Raw genomic sequence first — 20000 nt, 5'->3', positions numbered from 1 at the left:
TATATATATATATATATGTGTGTATAATATATATATATATATATATATATATATATATATATATATATATATATATATATATATATATATATATATATTACATATATATATATATATATATATATATATATATATATATATATATATATATATATATATATATATATATATATATATATAATATGAACAGAAGTACAGGAAAATGAATGAAAAGGGTTGCAGCTAGGGGCCGAAGGGACGCTGCAAAGACCCCTAAGTAATAATGCCTACTACAGTGCGCCGTTTGAGGTCCACTGACGGCACTACTCCCCTACATTGTTAAAGCAGAATATATTGCTTGGAAAGCTTAATGGAGGTAACATGCTAGCGTGACACTCTTGAGAAGCAAAGTCGTCTAAATGCGGGTCATAGTTCTGTCTTCGGGCAATTGTATTCAACTTTTTTTTTTTTTTTTTTTTGTCTGGAATGTCCGGTACAAATCAGGTGTCAAGAGTCTTCACAAACAAAAATTGTTTTCTTTAAATCAATATTGTAAATTTCCTCAGGTTCTAAATATGCTTGCTCCCCTCCCCCCCAAAAAATATTAATTAATAAATTGGTGTGCCAAAAGAGCCCATGATTCAAGGAACCGTTGTTATTGGATGCCATAACACCAGTAGTTATTAGAGGTTCAGCTTTGTATAAATGTATATCGTTTGAAGTATGAAAATGAGATTTGTATTCTTTATTTCAATAAAGAAATGATCTGTTCCTTTTATTTGAAATTTTCATTTACCTTTAGATAATTTACAATAAATATGGAATGGTATCCAGTTGAAGAATAATTAGCTCTGATTAGTGTATACAGTCTGACCAGAAAAGGGAGATAAATCTGCTTTGAATGGCTTATGTGGAGATCTCACTGATATACGCTAATCCACAAAAGAAAGTGCTATGCTTTTAGCATCGTTGATTTCAGAGGCACAGATTTGAACATCTCAGGAACTAGTCTACTCGACCTTATGTTTAAGAAAGAAAGAGTGCCACTGTTTGTCCTTGAATCATAGCTGATTTTTATTCTGTCAACGCAGGAAGAAAGAGACGATGGATTTTGCATTTTCTTTTTATTGAAACGAAGCTCCGTTAGGTAGCCGAGGTATCTTTTACATATCATTATTTTTTCTTGTTAGTTACTCACTGTCATCATCTTGTTGTCTTTCCTGTTGTGTAAGATAAATCTTATTGGTAAATATTTGCAGAAGGAATATGTTTGTCCAGTTTTTATGAAAATTGTTCCCTTTTTTTTCTCAGATAGTTTTCATTCTCTATGAAAAAAAATGTGAATATTTTTTATATAATTTCTTTGTAAAACTATAAAATCCAGACATGAAGAAACATGAAAAGACATCAAAATCTTCGTCATCTTGTTGTTGCAATTTTTTCCCTCTTGAATGTCGTGGGGAGGTACATGGGTGCTTTGAGCTTATCAGTTAACAGCAGTGTACGCGTAGCCATATTTGTCTCTGTTTGCGGGGTCGTACTGGTGAAGGAGGACATCACCAACAATGCGACTGGAGTGACCATTCGACAAAGATTCTGTAGGAGCTGCAGGTGATGACTTTGGGTGTTCGGGTGGAGAAGTAGTGCTGCTGCTGCCGCCACCGTTCGACTGACTTTCTCCAGCTGAGGGAGCAGAGTGAACCAGTGTACCTGAGTGAGCAGTGGTTGCATCAGCAGCATCTTTTTTAGGGTTTGGACTGAGATATCCTCTAGGAATAGAGTTAGTATCTTGGCCTGCTATGTGAATTATTCTGTGTTCAGTTCCATTTTGGTCCACTGAAGTATAGTAGCCAGCAATGTTTCTATCTGGATTAGCCTTTTCTACTGCGTTAGGGTTTTCTTTTGATTTGAGTATGGGATCGGTGTAACCAGCATTGTGTACACTTCCAAGAGTATTAGACTCCTCTTTGGAAAGAATAGGACGAATACGTCCAGTAGGAATACCATTCTCTGCACCAGGAACTGAAGGACCAACAGGTAAAGAATCACCTTCAGTGATAAAACCAGTCTCAGATCCAGCAGTGTAATTAATCTTACGATTGATTCCATCATCGGCGGTGAATGAATATTGCCCAGTAACAGAATTGTAAGCATCAGCTGATTCAAAACGGGAGCTGTCCGAGGTATGATAAGAGAAGCTGTAACTGCCATCTCCAGGAAAAGAGCTTACATAAGATTCTTCATTGGGCTTGGGCACTTTAGCATCAGGAATATCAGGCTCTTCAGTGGATGCAGTATCATCGTTATCATCAGCTGGAACTGCATCATTACAAGAAGTCACACTTTGTACATTAGATTCTTCAGAAGAAGCTACATCTTCAGTGGTGGCTGGAACTTCTTTAGGAGGGGCAAAAGTAGAATCAGATTGGATTATAACACCTGAAGGTGGGGATTCTTCACTAACATTTACGACAAAACCGATGTCTGATCCTGCTATGTAGCGTACAGTGTATCTCTTTCCTCCAGGGACATCAAACCTGTAATTTCCCTTAATATTTAAGTCTTTATCAGCAATTTCAGATCTGGCACTATCTCCAACATCATATCTGAAGAAGTAGGAGGCATCTGAGGAAGAGCCATTTTGTACAGAATTAGTGTCTGTATCATCCCTTGCATGCTGCAACTTTGAGGGTGCTTGATCAGTCACGCTAGATGATGCTAATGGTGTTTGTGAGGCAAGGTGAGAAGTGTCTGAAGCTAGGGCATTGGCTTCTTCTTCAGAAAGGACAGGGAGAATTTGTCCTGTAGGTTTGCCACTCTCAGCACCAGGTACAGGAGGACCAATTGGTAAAGAATCACCATCAACAATATAACCAGTCTCAGAACCAGCAGTGTAATTAAAATTTCTATTAATTCCATCTTTAGAAATGAAAGAATACTGTCCTGTAAGAGAATTATGGGCATCACTAGATTCAGACCGAGAGCTGCTTGATGTATGATAAGAGAAACTGTAACTACCATCAACAGGAACAGAACTTCTGTAAGAGTCTTGTATTGGAACTGTGTCATCTTTCACAGAGATTGTATGTGGTTCCTTTATGGGAACTGTATCATCAGTGACATGGTTTTCCCCAGCTGCTTCTGTAGCACCTGCAGTATGAGTTTCTTCAGAAGGGACTGCAAGTTTAGTAGTGACAGGGGCTTCTCCAGAAGCACCAGAACCAGAAACATCAACACCAGATGAAACTGTTGATGTCTGAGGGGCAACAATATCTGTAGCAAGACCACTGGCTTCGTCTTCTGAAAGAACTGGAAGAATCCTTCCAGTTGGAATTCCACTTTCAGCACCAGGGACTACAGGTCCTCTTGGAAGTGAATCTCCTTCAGCAATATAACCTGTTTCAGATCCTGCAGTGTAGCTGATTCCGTGGTTGATTCCATCATCACCAACAATAGAGTATTTTCCAGCTACTGAATTTTGGGCATCAGCAGATTCTGAACGGGAACTGCTAGCAGTTTTATAGGAAAAGCTGTAACTGCCATCATCACCAGCAGAACTCTGTATTATTGCAGGCTCTGCTGGAACATTTGCTGGAGATACAGCATCATTAGAAGTAGCATTGCTTTGCTACGGTGCAGCTTCATCAAGTAGCATTGCTTTCTACAGTCACAGCTTCATTAGAAGTAGCATAACTTTCTACAGCCATATGTTGAGTGTGTGGCGTCTCTGCTCGGATATCAACACTAGGTGTTTCCTTTATTCTGAGGCCAAATTGATTTTCAGGATGCGACACAGAGGGTGTTTGATTAGTCACACTAGATGATGCTAATGGTGTTTGTGAGGCAATGTGAGAAGTGTCCGAAGCAAGGGCATTGGCTTCTTCTTCAGAAAGGACAGGAGAATTTGTCCTGTAGGTTTGCCACTCTCAGCACCAGGTACAGAAGGACCAATTGGTAAAGAATCACCATCAACAATATAACCAGTCTCAGAACCAGCAGTGTAATTAAAATTTCGATTAACGCCATCTTCAGAAATGAAAGAATAGTGTCCTGTAAGAGAATTATGGGCATCACTAGATTCAGACCGAGAGCTGCTTGATGTATGATAAGAGAAACTGTAACTACCATCACCAGGAACAGAACTTCTATAAGAGTCTTGTATTGGAACTGTATCATCTTTCACAGAGATTGTGTGTGGTTCCTTTATGGGAACTGTATCATCTGCGACATGGTTTTCCCCAGCTGCTTCTGTAGCACCTGCAGTATGAGTTTCTTCAGAAGGGACTGCAAGTTTAGCAGTGACAGAGGCTTCCCCAGGAGCACCAGAACCAGAGACATCAACACCAGATGAAACTATTGATGTCTGAGGGGCAACAATATCTGTAGCAAGACCATTGGCTTCGTCTTCTGAAAGAACTGGAAGAATCCTTCCAGTTGGAATTCCACTTTCAGCACCAGGGACTACAGGTCCTCTTGGAAGTGAATCTCCTTCAGCAATATAACCTGTTTCAGATCCTGCAGTGTAGCTGATTCCATGGTTGATTCCATCATCACCAACAATAGAGTATTTTCCAGTTACTGAATTTTGGGCATCAGCAGATTCTGAACGGGAACTGCTAGCAGTTTTATAGGAAAAGCTGTAACTGCCATCATCACCAGCAGAACTCTGTATTATTGCAGGCTCTGCTGGAACATTTGCTGGAGATACAGCATCATTAGAAGTAGCACTGCTTGCTACGGTCACAGCTTCATTAGAAGTAGCATAACTTTCTACAGCCATATGTTGAGTGTGTGGCGTCTCTGCTCGGATATCAACACTAGGTGTTTCCTTTATTCTGAGGCCAAATTGATTTTCAGGATGCGACACAGAGGGTGTTTGATTAGTCACACTAGATGATGCTAATGGTGTTTGTGAGGCAATGTGAGAAGTGTCCAAAGCAAGGGCATTGGCTTCTTCTTCAGAAAGGACAGGGAGAATTTGTCCTGTAGGTTTGCCACTCTCAGCACCAGGTACAGAAGGACCAATTGGTAAAGAATCACCATCAACAATATAACCAGTCTCAGAACCAGCAGTGTAATTAAAATTTCGATTAACTCCATCTTCAGAAATGAAAGAATAGTGTCCTGTAAGAGAATTATGGGCATCACTAGATTCAGACCGAGAGCTGCTTGATGTATGATAAGAGAAACTGTAACTACCATCACCAGGAACAGAACTTCTATAAGAGTCTTGTATTGGAACTGTATCATCTTTCACAGAGAATGTGTGTGGTTCCTTTATGGGAACTGTATCAGCAACATGGTTTTCCCCAGCCGCTTCTGTAGCACCTGCAGTATGAGTTTCTTCAGAAGGGACTGCAAGTTTAGCAGTGACAGAGGCTTCCCCAGAAGCACCAGAACCAGAGACATCAACACCAGATGAAACTATTGATGTCTGTGGGGCAACAATATCTGTAGCAAGACCATTGGCTTCGTCTTCTGAAAGAACTGGAAGAATCCTTCCAGTTGGAATTCCACTTTCAGCACCAGGGACAACAGGTCCTCTTGGAAGTGAATCTCCTTCAGCAATATAACCTGTTTCAGATCCTGCAGTGTAGCTGATTCCGTGGTTGATTCCATCATCACCAACAATAGAGTATTTTCCAGTTACTGAATTTTGGGCATCAGCAGATTCTGAACGGGAACTGCTAGCAGTTTTATAGGAAAAGCTGTAACTGCCATCATCACCAGCAGAACTCTGTATTAATGCAGGCTCTGCTGGAACATTTGCTGGAGATACAGCATTATTAGAAGTAGCATTGCTTGCTACGGTCACAGCTTCATCAGAAGTAGCATTGCTTTCTACAGTCACAGCTTCATTAGAAGTAGCATTACTTTCTACAGCCATACGTTGAGTGTGTGGCGTCGCTGCTCGGATATCAACACTAGGTGTTTCGTTTAGTCTGAGGCCAAATTGATTTTCAGGATGCGCAGGATGATGAACACCATGTGGAATGAATCCTCGGTCATCAGCTGTATATTCCAGTTTGATATTAGCTCCTGTAGGATCTTTGTAACCAAATGCCCCTGAAACTTCTCCTGGAGCCTGTGCCATTGCCTGTTCATAGGTACCATCGCCAGAGTCGTAGCCATATTTATAAGTACCATCCGAATGAAGTATGTAATACTGGGCCCGAGAGCCCTGTCCCACATCAGGTATCTTGTACTCATGTGGCCGTGGAAAACTCAGGGTGCTAGCCACCGCCAGGGACAACACCACCTGTAAGAAAATGGAAAATTTTGGTAATTAGTGAGAGTAAGCAAAGCAGAAAATAACTGATAAATAGTCTTTGCCTAATGATCTGCGAAGTTTTTCGTGTCATATAAGCCCAAAGTCATGAAATGAATGAAATGGGTGTTTTTCCAAGTCTGGTTCATTTAAATACAACTTGAGCTGTATATTTCCCCCTTATTCCAAAGTCTGGTTACAGTTAAAAATAAAAACACACACAAACAGTTACCGTTATTTTGCAACACCCAACATTATAAAACTATTATTTTTGTGGAAGATTAATAATTATTCAGATAAAACATGGAGGCGCTGCATTACTTTAGAAAATGTATACCTACATGTGTTCTAACATGGTTAAGTTAATTCTGTATACGTTGTTATTCGTAAACTTGACGGTTGGTAATTTTACAGTTTATAACACATCTTTATTATTATTATTATTATTATTATTATTATTATTATTATTATTATTATTATTATTATTATTATTATTATTATTGCTGTTGTTGTTGTTGTCATTGTATTAAAAAGAAGTTTCCTTTGAGAGGAGGCAAGAAATATATTGCATCTTTCCCCTTTCTTTGGAGTCCAGTCCATACCACTTAAAAAATAATACCAATGTCTCATCAGCAGACCGTTGAAACTCGCTCTATACTTTTATAATAACCTCCATCTCTTACTCTTTAAGCCACTTGAGTCCGTTCTAACTAAAATGTCTGTTATGCCATCACTTTCTTGTGCTCTAAGGCCTTCTCATCTCTCTGCTGACAAGATTTTTGATAGACGTGCGTGGCCCAGGCTCCTCTGCCGCAACAGATTTAGCCAGCAAGATCGGCAGGTAAATACTGAGCACCCTCTCGACCACACGCTTGTATGCCACAGGCATCACCTGAACCACTTGGTCTGAGACACCGCTTTTCCACTTTTCTCGACAGTAAAAAAAAAAAAATTCACTTTCACATCATTAAATGATCTACGAGCTGCTCTATGAGCAAGAGCCCGTGGTGCCATAAAGCCAGGTTAATCCAAAACAACAACAATAAAAACAGCAAATCAGTGTGCTTTGGCACCCTGTGTTTGACTTACCTTTATACATACGTCATTTCTCCTTACAGTCACTGTTCCAAGTTCTAATACTCTGGCCACGCCCCCTTTCTACACATTTACGAATGACCAGGGCTGGAGTAGAGTCAGCCAAAGTTTACGGTTTCTTGTGCTGCTTTTATGGGCCTTCTGCTTTCACAGAACCAGTCAATTTAAGTGAAATGACACGCCATAAACACACACACACAATATATATAATATAATATATATATATATATATATATATATATATATATATATATATATATATATATATATATATATATATACATACATACACATAAATATACAATTTCTTTAACCGTCGTTCATTTTATATATATCATAAATTTCCTGTTGTCTGGTTTCCTTGAACGAAACTGCAGCCGCTTAGGTTGTTTCGTGGTATGACGGAAGATTGCTGTCATTGCTGGTTCGTAAGTGTAAACCGTATCCATTGAAAGACCTGAAGTGTTTCTTGACCTTAGATTCATGAATGAAAATGTTTATTTATTTGTTTATTTTTATCTCGTATTGTTTATTACAACTTTGGATGTTCTCCACGGATGAAGATTTTTTTGCAAGGTGACCTTTTAGAGTTTGTTATATGTAACCTTGTAAGATTTAACTGCTACTACTAATGATATTAATAGTAGCAGTTAAATAATAAGCTGTGCTGTTAAGTAATAAGCTGTGCTTGCAGAACATCAACAGCAATGTCTTCTAAATGAGTAACATGAGCCTTGAAATTTTCAGGAGACTTGTAGTTTGCGCGTGTGCAGTTGTCACTCGAATGTCTTGATTTTTCGACCGTTTTAAGAAATTTAGTTATTTTCAGTTAAACTAGATACATAGATATGCATGTCTGTGTTCTTCTGTGTTGAGCGACGAGCGGAAGATGTTCCAGTAATACTGGTATTTTCTCCTTCTGCGTATCAGTTTTTTCACAATAATTCTTCGTAAAATCTAATGACTTAAAGAACGTCTCGCAGCTTACGTAAATACCCACACTACGAACACTCACCATGCCCACTGGATGTTACAGTCCGCAGTAAAACATCTCCGAGGCAGACTGTCTTACGGCAGATAAGATCAGCTGATTTGGTCGTGGTTTTTAGAAAACAACACCGTGCCCTACCCAGGGTATATCCGGCCATGGCACAAACCGATCGAGTTTTATAATGTAAATTTCCTTTACGAAGTATATTCAGAACTTATCCCTCTCTCACCGGGGCTACGTATCATTCCTCTATATCACAAAGCGTCGAAATGAACTCTTTACATAAATAAGCACTTTAAACAAGTTTACGAGTCTACTTACAGAGCTAACCCACGTCGCCATGTTTTATGGCGGTTGGGTCGAAGCGGGACGTCTGTGCCTCGAAATCAGATTTAGTTTAGCCTTTTATACCTCAGTCATAAGTTTGTGCGTGCGTGTGTTTGCCCTTCTCTTCATAGGAGATGATGACAGTCGAACGCAAGAAGCATACGTAGCCAAAGGATACCAGAAGGATACCAGAAGGATAGCATCTTGGACGAACTGTCCTTGTTTTCGCATTCCTCTTTCTGCTTATGGGCACACGATTAAGTGTTGGCTGTTGGGGCTGCCCGAAAGTGTTCTAGGGTGTCTAAGGGTATCAAAGACCTTGTGTGGACCTCTGGTCTCAGTAAATCAGCAGAGGCCATTAGCCAACCATATGCCAGGAATTTTCCACAGGCAGGTTTTGGATAGAGCCACAGTGAGGGCGAAGATGACTGGTCCTTGTGTTATAGAATTGGTTAATTTTTTCATTCCACACTGTGGCTGTTTGTTTGGGCTGTGGTTGCTGTTGCTGCTGACGTCACTATTGATAAAACTTCTGATTTTAACAATTATTTTACTTCCTGTTATAGGCTTCGTAAATATTAATAGTTATCCAAGTTCTAAAGATTTGAAAAGGGGAAGAAGTGCTCCCAAACTAAAAAGTAAATAAATGAGAAGAGGAAATGGAGGGGGGATCTCGGTCCCTCGCTAACCCCTCCCCACCATGCGCAGTTGCTAATTGCCTCAAGGCCGGAGCCTCTGAAGCCCTTTCCAGAATTCTAATACAGCTGGCGACACGCGCCGAAATCCAAAGCAGCCCGGACGATGATGGTCGAGAAGGCCTTGGCCATCGTTTGTTATCTCGACTCTCCTTCTCCTTTCCCATTTTCGCCTTCGGTTTTAATCTTGTTTTTCCTTATTCTGTAGAATGCTTTCTCTCTTTTTTTCCTGAAAATTTGGTCTATATTTTCTCTTTTTTGGGATTTTCTCTTATTTTCTCTTTTTTAGGATTTTCTCTCACCTCTGTGTCTTTTCTGGCTCGCAGTTCAATCTTGAATCATTCCCAAATCGTCAGTATTCTTGTTTTATCTTCGCCTTGAAGTTTTCGTCTTGATTTTGTCCTATTCTGTAGAGCATTCTTCCTGTTATGTGCCATTTACCTTGTTGCATTTTATATTGCAGTCTGCATCCTCTCTGCCGTAGAGAGCTCTTCCTCATTGTGGTTTTTTGCATCAAATGTATTTTGTGAAACATCAATTTTTTTTTTCTTTGGGGGAGGTGGGTCGGGGGTAGAGTTCTGTCTCCTTCAGACTGATCTCGAATCATGCCAGTCCTCGAATATTATCGTTCAGACATTGGCCTCCATCATCCCATTTTCGGCGACATTTTCTGTATCTGCATTTGGTCTGGATTCTGGTCTCTTCTCAAGAACCACATTTTTTCCCCTTAATATTTTGGTCTCTCCTTTATTGCCTGTTCTGCATCTACGTTGGTTTTTGTATCGTATCTCATATAGGATACTTTATTTTTGTGCCTTTATCACGTTCTTTGTAGCATCAACATCTACATTTGGTTTTTGGTCATGACTTCCTGGACTTCTGTTTCCATAATCTAGTGTTAAGTCTTTCTCATTTGCGTCTTTTCTTTGTCCTGTATCTTCTGGAGTTTTGGCCTTGAATTTACCTCCTGTAACCTACAGGGTAGTACCAACCACAAAGGGGTTCTTGTGCGTTGCTGGATGCACGTTCCAGTCGCCTCTTACTATAGAAGCTCACTTTATCCCCATAAATTTGTGAATAACTAACTTCCTTTGCAGTCTTCTGATAATACTATTGTGAATTGCCTACAGGAAGTCGTTCTCTTGGAGTTCAGTTGTCAGGCGACAACATGGAAAATTCCTTGCTGTCTGCAGACTTTTACAAAGTGTCACATACGAAACTGACATGCCCTGTGAAATAGCACTTTTAGAGAATGTTGTGCATAATACATTGCAGGTTTTTATTCACGCCTCCCAGTGCTATCTTAGGGTCGAGGGAAGAAGTGCTCCGTAAATGCTATGATTTTCATTACATTATTCTTATATTTTCCTTGAAAAAAGTGTGCGAATCGACAGAGCAATAGCTTTTTATTTGCTCAGAGTGCAGACTCAAGTCAAGCATATAGTATAGTCAGTGAAGTGAATTAATATGGGTCATAATATCTACCCACAACGATGAATACGTAAAGACAAAATTAAAGAGGCAGGAGATATAAAACTGTCATAAATCTTCATGCTTTATTGATTTATTTACATTATAAACATGTTTTTTTTAATACTTTCTATATGAAAGATTGCCTTGAGAAAACATAAACATTCCCATTAATGTCTTCTACACCATATAACTTTTTTGATTTTGTTTTGCTTGCATTTTTTATTATTTTCCACATTTCCTCTGAATAAGATTACAGGGAGAATATTATTTTTGTAAGGAGGCTATATACAGTACAACTATAGTGAGCAAGAACTCGATGTTTAGATATGGATGGTTTATGTAATAGAAGTAAAAATTCCTTTCTTACATATTGTCATGAACATGAATTAAAATTAGAATTAAAAAGAATAACTTATACAAATATATATATATATATATATATATATATATATATATATATATATATATATATATATATATATATATATATATATATATATATGAGTTTCTGGGATAATTTCGTAATTTTTGAATTTTCAAAAGGAAACCTCCATATTCTATTGAGCCCTGACAAAGCATCTGAAATTAGCGTCGAAGTGCAGTGAAGACATAGCCATATTTATCCCTGTTCACAGCATCGTACTGGTGAAGGAGAACATCCCCCACCACGCGACTTGAGTGCCCTGCTGACAGTGAAGTCCTCTGAGACGGTGAAGCCTTTGCAGGTTTAGCTGGCAAAGAGCTGCTACCAGCTGCTGAGCTTCCTGCAGCTGATGGGGCTGAATATACAGAAACAGCACCAGTGCCAGCTGCAGTTCTAGAAGAAGCAGCGGCAGTTCCAGAAGCAGCAGCAGCAGCTTGTGCAGCACTAGCAGAACTGGGTGTAGGGTAGCCCTCTGGCAGGAAACCAGTCTCTCGACCAGCTACAAATTTGACCTTGTGTTCCTTTCCATCTTCATCGACATAAGTGTATGAACCAACAATATTTCCATCAGCATCAGCTTCTTCATTCCGAGAATAACTGTCAGAAGCAAAAGAGAAGGAATATGAAGCATCTGCAGGTGATGCTGAGGCACCACTGGTAGCACTTGCCTTCAGAAGAGGAGTAACACCCCTGGCAGCACTAACTCCTGCAAGGGCATTGGCCTCCTCTTCAGAAAGAACTGGCAGGATTCGACCTGTAGGAATACCACTCTCAGCACCAGGAACAGAGGGACCAATAGGCAGGGAATCACCTTCAGCAATGTATCCAGTCTCAGAACCAGCAATGTAGTCAATTTTTCTATTGATTCCATCATCAGCAACGAAAGAATAGTGTCCAGTTACTGAATTTTGAGCATCAGCAGATTCAGAGCGTGAACTACTGTCGGTTTCATAAGAAAAACTGTAACTTCCATCATTGCCAGCAGAACTTCGCACCTGAGCTGCTTCTGCAGGAGCTGGTGCACTAGTTTGTGGAGCCCTTGATGGTGAACGAGAAGCAGGAGCAGAATATGCAGTAACACTTGGGGCAGCAGCTTGTCTGGCAACTCCTGAAGCAGTGGCAGCTTCAGGAGCTACAGGGAGATGATCTCCTGTGGCAAGAAAGCCAGTATCAGACCCTGCAACATAATTGACAGTGAGTCTGTGTCCCTCTGGTGGTACAAAGCTGTAAGTTCCCTTAATGTTGAGGCCTGCATCAGCAGTTTCAGATCGTGCACTGTCACCTGCATCATAGTTAAACGAATACGAGGCATCAGAAGTACGAGAAGCTGCAGTCTTGGTAGCAGCAACAGCACCAGCAAAAGCAGCTGACGATTGGCCAGCGGTGGTAAGAGAGCTAGACCTAGAAGTGGCACCAGCTAAAGCATTTGCTTCTTCTTCTGAGAGAATAGGTAATATTCTTCCAGTGGGAATGCCAGACTCAGCGCCTGGGACTGAAGGACCAACTGGTAAAGAATCTCCCTCTGCGATGTAGCCAGTCTCTGCATTAGCAGTATATTTAATGGCACGATTAATTCCATCATCAGCAACGAAAGCATATTGTCCAGTGACCGAATTCTGAGCATTAGCAGATTCTGAACGAGAACTGCTTGATGTTTCGTAAGCAAAGTTATAGCTTCCATCATCACCAGCAGAGCTTCTTACCTGAGCCACCTCAACAGGAGCTGATGCAGCAGAACCAGCTGTGACTCTTGTAGATGGACGAGAAATAGGAGAAGAATAAACATTAGCAGTTGCTGAAGGGACTACCCCCCTCACGTTTGACGGAGCATCAGCATCAGGAGCTACTGGAAGGTGATCTCCTGTAGCAACAAATCCAGTATCTGATCCTGCAACATAATTGACTGTGAGTCTGTGTCCCTCTGGTGGAAGAAAGCTGTAAGTTCCCTTTACATTCAAGTCAGCATCTGCACTTTCAGATCTAGCACTATCTCCAGCATCATAACTGAAGGAGTAGGAAGCATCTCTTGAAGCAGTGCTTGCTGACCTTGTACCAGCAACATTGATGGATGAAGGGCTTCTTACTGCTGAGGACGGGGAAACTGCAGAAAGTGCTGCTTTTGTTTGGGGACCAGCAGAGGAAGTAGCTGCAGCAAGAGCATTGGCCTCTTGTTCTGAGAGAACTGGAAGAATCCTTCCAGTGGGAATACCACTTTCAGCTCCTGGGACACTAGGCCCAACAGGGAGTGAATCCCCTTCAGCAATGTAACCAGTGTCTGATCCTGCAATGTAATTGATTGCACGGTTGATTCCATCATCGGCAATGAAAGAATATTGTCCTGTTACTGAGTTATGAGGATCAGCAGATTCTGAACGAGAACTTTTAGAGGTTTCATAGTTGAAGCTATAACTGCCATCACCTCCAGCAGAGCTTCTTATTTCAGCATATTCAGCTGGAACTGTAGCAGTTGGAGCTGCAGCAGGTGATGGAGCCGGGGCACTGTATGGCTTAGCAGCAGATCCTGTTGATGGGGAAGTAGGAGCTTTTCTTACTTTGGCACCAAAAGCGCTTTCAGGGCTCACAGGCAGATGTCCTCCACGTGGCTGGAATCCTCGTTCATCAGCTGTGTATTCAAGCTTGATATCTGCTCCTGTAGGGTCCTTGTAACCGAATGATCCAGACACTTCTCCAGGGGCCTGTGCCATTGATTGTTCGTAAAGACCATCTCCAGAGTCGTAGCCATATTTAAAGGTGCCGTCGGAGTGCAGAACGTAATATTGGGAGCGAGATCCGAGTCCCACGTTTGGGATTTTGTACTCGGCATCTGGCTGTGGAAAACTCAGGGTGCTAACCACCGCCAAGGACAACACCACCTGTAGGGAAGATTAATGGTATAGCTTTTTGTGTTTGCAGTTCATCAGGAAAATTTCATGAAGGGAATTTGTTTTCTTTTAAAAGTAAAATGTCTATTCTCATTTCCATTACAGAGAGGTGATTGGTATGTCATCTCCATGGAACAGTAACTATTAGTTCAAACGGTGCAGTAGTTTGTGTTGTGTGTGTGTTTGTGTTTGTGTGCATAAAATATCTGAGGAAGCGATCCTACATTAGACTTCCCGTTTGAAGTAAAGTAAGCTGGAAGGGGTATCAAAAAGCAGAGAAGAGAGGTCCCGTATAGAATGAGGTAAAAGAAAGAAGAATAAACCAGAACAGGAATGACTGAGGTATTGCCATTTGCTCTTTTCACCTGCCATTTATTTCTGCCTTTCCAGCAAAATGCAATTTTGTTCAATTCGCAATCAATACATGTTCGGGTTTTAGATAGGAAAAGCTCCTAGAAAACATTACTTTTTGGCTGAATTGGCCACATATCAGAGGGAATTTTTTTATCACATCGACTTTTCAGTGGTGGTGACGATTTCATCCTGAAAATGAACTGCTTTTGGCTAGTGAATATTCCTGGGAAATGCATGAAAGAGTAGATCAGATCCTATCAGTCACGAAAAGAAATGATTTGGAAACGGATAAATGGGGGAGATTCAAATCAACAAGACAAAAAGCTAGTGCTAGTGTTTTGTACAACAAACAACAGGTACTGTTTAATTCAGCCTGTTGGTTTTCAAGTTCAGCGAAAGGTTTTGACCAAAAATGAAGTCTTGCGCTGGGAAAGATGGATTCCTGAAGTTTTCAGTGTTAGTAGTCATGATGGTAATATACGAGTATATACAGTAGTAATTACTGAGGTGCTGTTTTATGATATGAATTCATTAGGAGCTTTTTCTTTGATTTGTTATTGTTTAAATGAGTGTTTTGGCAGTCTGACTGTTGTAGATGTGCATGTATGTATATGTGAGACTAGGGAAAGTCGTACACCCACACACACACACACTTAACTAAATATATATATATATATATATATATGTAGAATCTACTGGTCACTTTTACCAGATACATATGTAATTGTAATAGCCACAATGCCCTCTTAACTTCTCGAATTCTTCGCGCTTTTTTGGATATGCTTGTCACTACAAAGCCGTAAGATCCAAGTGCAAGAAATTAAAGAGACTGTGATGCCCGGTCGCGGGAAACGAACTTTGTAGTGACAAGCATATCCAAAAAGGCGCGAAGAACTCGAAAAGTTAAGAGGGATTGTGGCTATTACAATTACACACACACACACACACACACACACATATATATATATATATATATATATATATATATATATATATATATATATCTCTATCTATCTATCTATCTATCTACACACACAGATATGTATATATATATATCACTTCTCTCTTCTTCCTCTGAGAGAGAGAGAGAGAGAGAGAGAGAGAGAGAGAGAGATATTCCCTCCCACGTCTCATCTACTCACCAAGCTAATCCACGCTGCCATGTTTGTGGCGGATGAGTCTCGTCGCAAGTGTGTCGAGACCTGATTTACTTTAGCCTTTTATACCCGTCCGGAACGCGTTCGTTCGTGTGTGCGCTCATGCTCCCGTTCGCCTGGCATTGAAGATGACCATCCGATGCGGACGCTTCCAGAAACCCTGGAACGAGACCTGAGAGGGACGAGGTCACTGGGTTTTGAGTTTTCGAAGGAGACACTCCTCGTTCCTTATGCTGGTCGTTATAAATAGTATGATATTGTGTTATACACGTGTTTTTTGATTCCTTATGTAGCTGTAATGATACCAAGAGTTATAATAATTTCTTTGGTTCAGAATCAGTGCTACATAAAAAGGGAGTTAAAATATGATAACAGCTGGGGTGTTTTCCAGTTACTCGAATTGACTGCAGTTACTTAAACTTGAGACGTCAGAGCTCTTGTATAAACTGATGTTAAATTCTGTGTGTAACGTGATATGCGAGTGGCACAGAAGTGGTTGCAGATTCAGCGAGCTGTTTTTGCACTGTGAACGCGTTGTGAGTCCAGATTATTTCTCAACAAAAGTTAAGCAAGACGGGTCACTGGAATGCTAGTGATCTTTTTTTTTTCTTGTTTAAATTTTTCAGTTTAATTGCTCTAATATTTACTTTTATCCTATGCATTTTATCAGACATATACACTGTCTTAATATTGGTATATATTGAGATGTAACGGCAGCACGAAATTTGTGCAAGGATAATCTGGTACAAATCTGATGTTGCTTTTAGTTTTCTGTAAAAGAAAACTATTGAAATGGCTATTTGTTCTTCCGTCCGCACTTTTTTTCTGTCCTCAGTTTTTCTGTCCGCCCTCAGATCTTAAAAACTAGTGAGGCTAGAGGGCTGCAAATTGGTATGTTGATCGTCCACCCTCCAATCATCAATTATACCAAATTGCAGCCCCCTAGGCGTAGTAGTTTTTATTTTATTTAAGGTTAAATTTTGCCATAATCGTACTTCTGACCCTGCCATAGGTACCAACAACACAGGCCACCACCGGACCATGGCTTAGTTGCATGGGCTGCCGTTGTACAGAAAATCGGCGCACTTTTTACTTGTTTATAATCATGCAGTATTTTCCTTAATTATTCGGGCGATAGAGCATTAGATAACAGGCTTCCATCGAAATTCAGTTTTCTCGATTATCGGCGTTAAGAGTTGCAATGTGGGGCAAGAAATAAATGCCTCATCATTTGACCCATTTATTCATATACAAATACTCTCCTTTTCCCTCAGACACTGTGCGCGTTTCTCCGACGTCTTCCAGAACACTCTTTACCTTTCATCTTCTTCCCAACTATATTTCTTCTTCTTCTTTCTCCGCATCTTTTCCCACTTCTATGCGGGGTCGATATTTCTGACAGCTTTCCTCCTCCACCTGGCTCGATCAAACACATCTTCCTCTGACAATTGTTTCAATTGTTTGTCTCTCAGGTCTTCTTCTCTAACTACATCCATCCACCTTCGCTTCGGTTTTCCTCTTGCCCTATAGAGTTCTTCATTGGGAGGTTTTCCTCTTGCCCTATAGAGTTCTTCATTGAGAGGGTCGGTGTAGTTCTCGGCTAGCACCCTGCTGGGCCCGCGTTCTATTCTCCGGCCTGCCAGTGAAGAATTAGAGGAATTTATTTGTGGTGATAGAAATTCATTTCTCGGTATAATGTGGTTCGGATTCCACAATGGGCTGTAGGTTCCTTTGCTAGGTAACCAATTGGTTCTTAGCCACGTAAAATAAGTCTAATCCTTCGGGCCAGCCCTGGGAGAACTGTTAATCAGCTCAGTGGTCTGGTTAAACTAATGTATACTTAACTTTTTCCAACCAGGCACCGCCATCTGCATCACTCTCCTCCCTACATACGTCTCATCCCTTCTCATCACATGGCCATACCACTGCAGCCTTCTTTGATTGCGAAATTGTAAGGGTGTACAGCCAAGGCTTCATTCTGCCTGTCTGTCTAATCCTTTCCTCACACTATTGTTCGCTCTTATAAGCCGCGTGCTAACATCTGTATTTTAATATTATTCAGCATATAGCTTGAAATGATGCCGCCTCCGTGGGTAGGAAAGAGTGCAAGAATGCCAAGCCCAAGAATGCCAGTTATTTATGGGAATGTCACAGAGATTTCTCCCTCTGTAAAGCTAGAATTTTGAGACCTCTCTCCTGATTGCATGCTCGTCCAGTATTTTTGGAAATCCCTTTGCTCTTTCCTTACACTGCATGAAATTGTGTCTCATAAGATGGTTCAGCTTTCACTGCTCTTATATTAGGTAGAATCGTATTTCACTTTTTTTTTTTTTTTTTGTAGTTTTAGGCCTTTCTTGCAGTGCTGGTTTTATGAACGAACTTCTTCCAGATCTCGTTACTAATATTTTATTAAAGTTCTGAAAAGAACAAAAAGTCTTTGACGAAGCTCTTAAAAGATCTTCAGATATCTTTCATTGTCCTGTAGGTGAGCCCCTGAAAGCTGTTGATATATAGAAGCATTTTGTTGAAATTTTAGTAATTTAGTCCCATCTCTTTCGTGGAAATATATATCCATTCTCATTCCATCTTATATATATATATGTTATATATATATGTATATATATATATATATATATATATATATATATATATATATATATATATATATATATATATATATATATATATATATATATATATATATTATATATATATATATATATATATATATATATATATATATATATATATATATATATATATATATGGAGAGAGAGAGAGAGAGGAAGAAGGAATAGATGTCATTATTGTTGTGCTTTACATCCTGCATGTAATGTCAATAATGTGGATGTTGTGATATTCATTGTCTGTACTAACAATCACTTTTTTAGCAGACGTAGGTCAGTGAACCGTTTATGGAAACAACGAGAGAGAGAGAGAGAGAGAGAGAGAGAGAGAGAGAGAGAGAGTATGTTTCTGAAACATAATTGTGACATTTGATTGTACTATCAAAACGGATAATGGGGAAATAATAGATACTTGGGAAGGTCATGTCATTCATGCATACTTCTATAATTATTCTCTCTCTCTCTCTCTCTCTCTCTCTCTCTCTCTCTCTCTCTCTCTCTCTCAAAAGTTATTCCATTTTCTTTCCGAGCTTCGGGGTTATGAAAAAATTTTCCCCCTCACCGGTTGAAATTTGAGTCCTGTTGACGAAGCAACTTTCGTTGACAGAATGTACGCCTATTGCTGTCAGTTTTGTCTCAGTTCCTCCCAGTCTTTAAATCCAGTGTTATGGAAGAGTAAACCGTGAAGCTGTTTGGAAAGCGGTATGCAGGGATTTAGCATAATCCTTCGGAAAAAATGTTCGGATCTTTCCTAGATAGTGACCCGCAAGGGTTTTAACCCGGTATGTATCCACCTTTGGGGCGTGTTCAGTACAAGCCCGTTGTGGGTGACCGTAAAAACATAAACAAAAGACTGTAAATATCGTAAGGATAATGACCCCCAAGAAATATTAGTCCTAGGTAACGACCCCCGAAAACCCTTGGGGGTCACTGTTTAGGAAAGATCCAAATTTTATGTCGGTAAATTTCTTTCGTTTATCTTTGATTTGGGTTCATTTTAACAAGTGTATTTGTGACGCCAGTTTGTATAACTCTGTTCAAACAGTCATCGAATAGTTCTCGATGATTTTGAACTGGCTGTCACGACGCAGAAGAGGGTCAAGTTGAATAAGAATGAGATGATTATGCCTACTTGTTGAGCGACCACTTTATTCGATACAGCAAAGGTTTCATTAAGTATCTGGAATCCGCCGCTGCCTTTAGAGGCCTAAAATAGACCCATTTGCATTTCAAGGTGATTGTTTTGTGTTTTTTTTTTTTCTCTGACTGAAAATCTGATTAGACTTTTTTCATCTTACTAAGGACCTTTTATTTTTTTAGTTTCCTGCCGACTTTGTCCGTCCGAACTTTATTCTGTCCTTACTTTTTCTTTCCGCCCTCAGAGCTTAAAAACTACTGAGGCCAGAGGGCTGCAAGTTGGTATGTTGATCATCCACCCTCCAATCATCAAACATACCAAATTGCAGCCCTCTAGCCTTAACAGTTTTATTGTATTTAAGGTTAAAGCTTGCCATAATCGTGCTTCTGGCAACGATATAGGAGAGGCCACCACCGGACCGTGGTTAAAGTTTCATGAGCCTCGGCTCATGATACCGAGACCGCCGAAAGACAGATCTATTTTCGGTGTCAATTATACGCTGTAGCGGCTGTACAGAAAACTCGATTGCACCGAAGACACTTCGGCGTATCTTTTACTCGTTATTCTAAGGTCTGAAGCTTTGTTCATTT

The 20000-nt window shown here is 40.1% G+C and overlaps 3 protein-coding genes and 1 long non-coding RNA gene across 6 annotated transcripts in view; 1 reads left to right on the top strand and 3 right to left on the bottom strand.

The window, feature by feature from the left end:
• Positions 1 to 20000, top strand: part of LOC136845025 (uncharacterized) — a 356972-nt gene that overhangs the window by 181503 nt on the left and 155469 nt on the right. The gene's annotated exons all lie outside the window — the stretch shown is intronic.
• Positions 1089 to 8796, bottom strand: LOC136845023 (streptococcal hemagglutinin-like). Of its 2 annotated transcripts, none has more exons than XM_067114702.1 (2): positions 8655 to 8796; positions 1089 to 6238 (listed from the first exon to the last, which is right to left on the bottom strand). In XM_067114702.1, the coding sequence occupies exons 1-2, from the start codon at positions 8673 to 8675 to the stop codon at positions 3806 to 3808; spliced, it is 2454 nt and encodes an 817-aa protein (XP_066970803.1). In that variant the 5' UTR covers positions 8676 to 8796; the 3' UTR covers positions 1089 to 3805. The 2 variants fall into 2 exon arrangements, with proteins under 2 accessions (XP_066970803.1, XP_066970804.1); XM_067114703.1 differs by lacking the exon at positions 8655 to 8796 and adding an exon at positions 7337 to 7483.
• On the bottom strand, positions 1338 to 3686 carry LOC136844558 (serine-rich adhesin for platelets-like). The gene is made up of 2 exons (XM_067113835.1): positions 3651 to 3686; positions 1338 to 3607 (listed from the first exon to the last, which is right to left on the bottom strand). Exons 1-2 carry the CDS (start codon positions 3684 to 3686, stop codon positions 1466 to 1468), a joined length of 2178 nt encoding a protein of 725 aa, XP_066969936.1. The 3' UTR covers positions 1338 to 1465.
• On the bottom strand, positions 11323 to 15676 carry LOC136845022 (serine-rich adhesin for platelets-like). Its single transcript, XM_067114700.1, has 2 exons — positions 15631 to 15676; positions 11323 to 14125 (listed from the first exon to the last, which is right to left on the bottom strand). Exons 1-2 carry the CDS (start codon positions 15649 to 15651, stop codon positions 11414 to 11416), a joined length of 2733 nt encoding a protein of 910 aa, XP_066970801.1. The 5' UTR covers positions 15652 to 15676; the 3' UTR covers positions 11323 to 11413.

This window comes from Macrobrachium rosenbergii, chromosome 13, assembly GCF_040412425.1.
Source record: "Macrobrachium rosenbergii isolate ZJJX-2024 chromosome 13, ASM4041242v1, whole genome shotgun sequence".
In the NCBI taxonomy this organism is placed as follows: Eukaryota; Metazoa; Arthropoda; class Malacostraca; order Decapoda; family Palaemonidae; genus Macrobrachium; species Macrobrachium rosenbergii.
Note: the sequence above shows the minus strand (reverse complement) of the source record. Positions and strands in the feature narration are given on the sequence as shown.

Bases quoted from the DNA above. Each gene is read 5' to 3' on its own strand.
- LOC136845022 (XM_067114700.1), bottom strand. From the start codon at position 15,651: ATGGCAGCGTGGATTAGCTTG. The intron at 14,126-15,630 runs GTGAGTAGATGA...TCTTCCCTACAG, and splicing joins TGGCAGCGTGGATTAGCTTG to GTGGTGTTGTCCTTGGCGGT.
- LOC136844558 (XM_067113835.1), bottom strand. From the start codon at position 3,686: ATGGCTGTAGAAAGTTATGCTACTTCTAATGAAGCT. The intron at 3,608-3,650 runs GTGACTGTAGAA...GCTGCACCGTAG, and splicing joins ATGCTACTTCTAATGAAGCT to CAAAGCAATGCTACTTCTAA.
- LOC136845023 (XM_067114702.1), bottom strand. From the start codon at position 8,675: ATGGCGACGTGGGTTAGCTCT. The intron at 6,239-8,654 runs GTAAGTAGACTC...ATTTTCTTACAG, and splicing joins TGGCGACGTGGGTTAGCTCT to GTGGTGTTGTCCCTGGCGGT.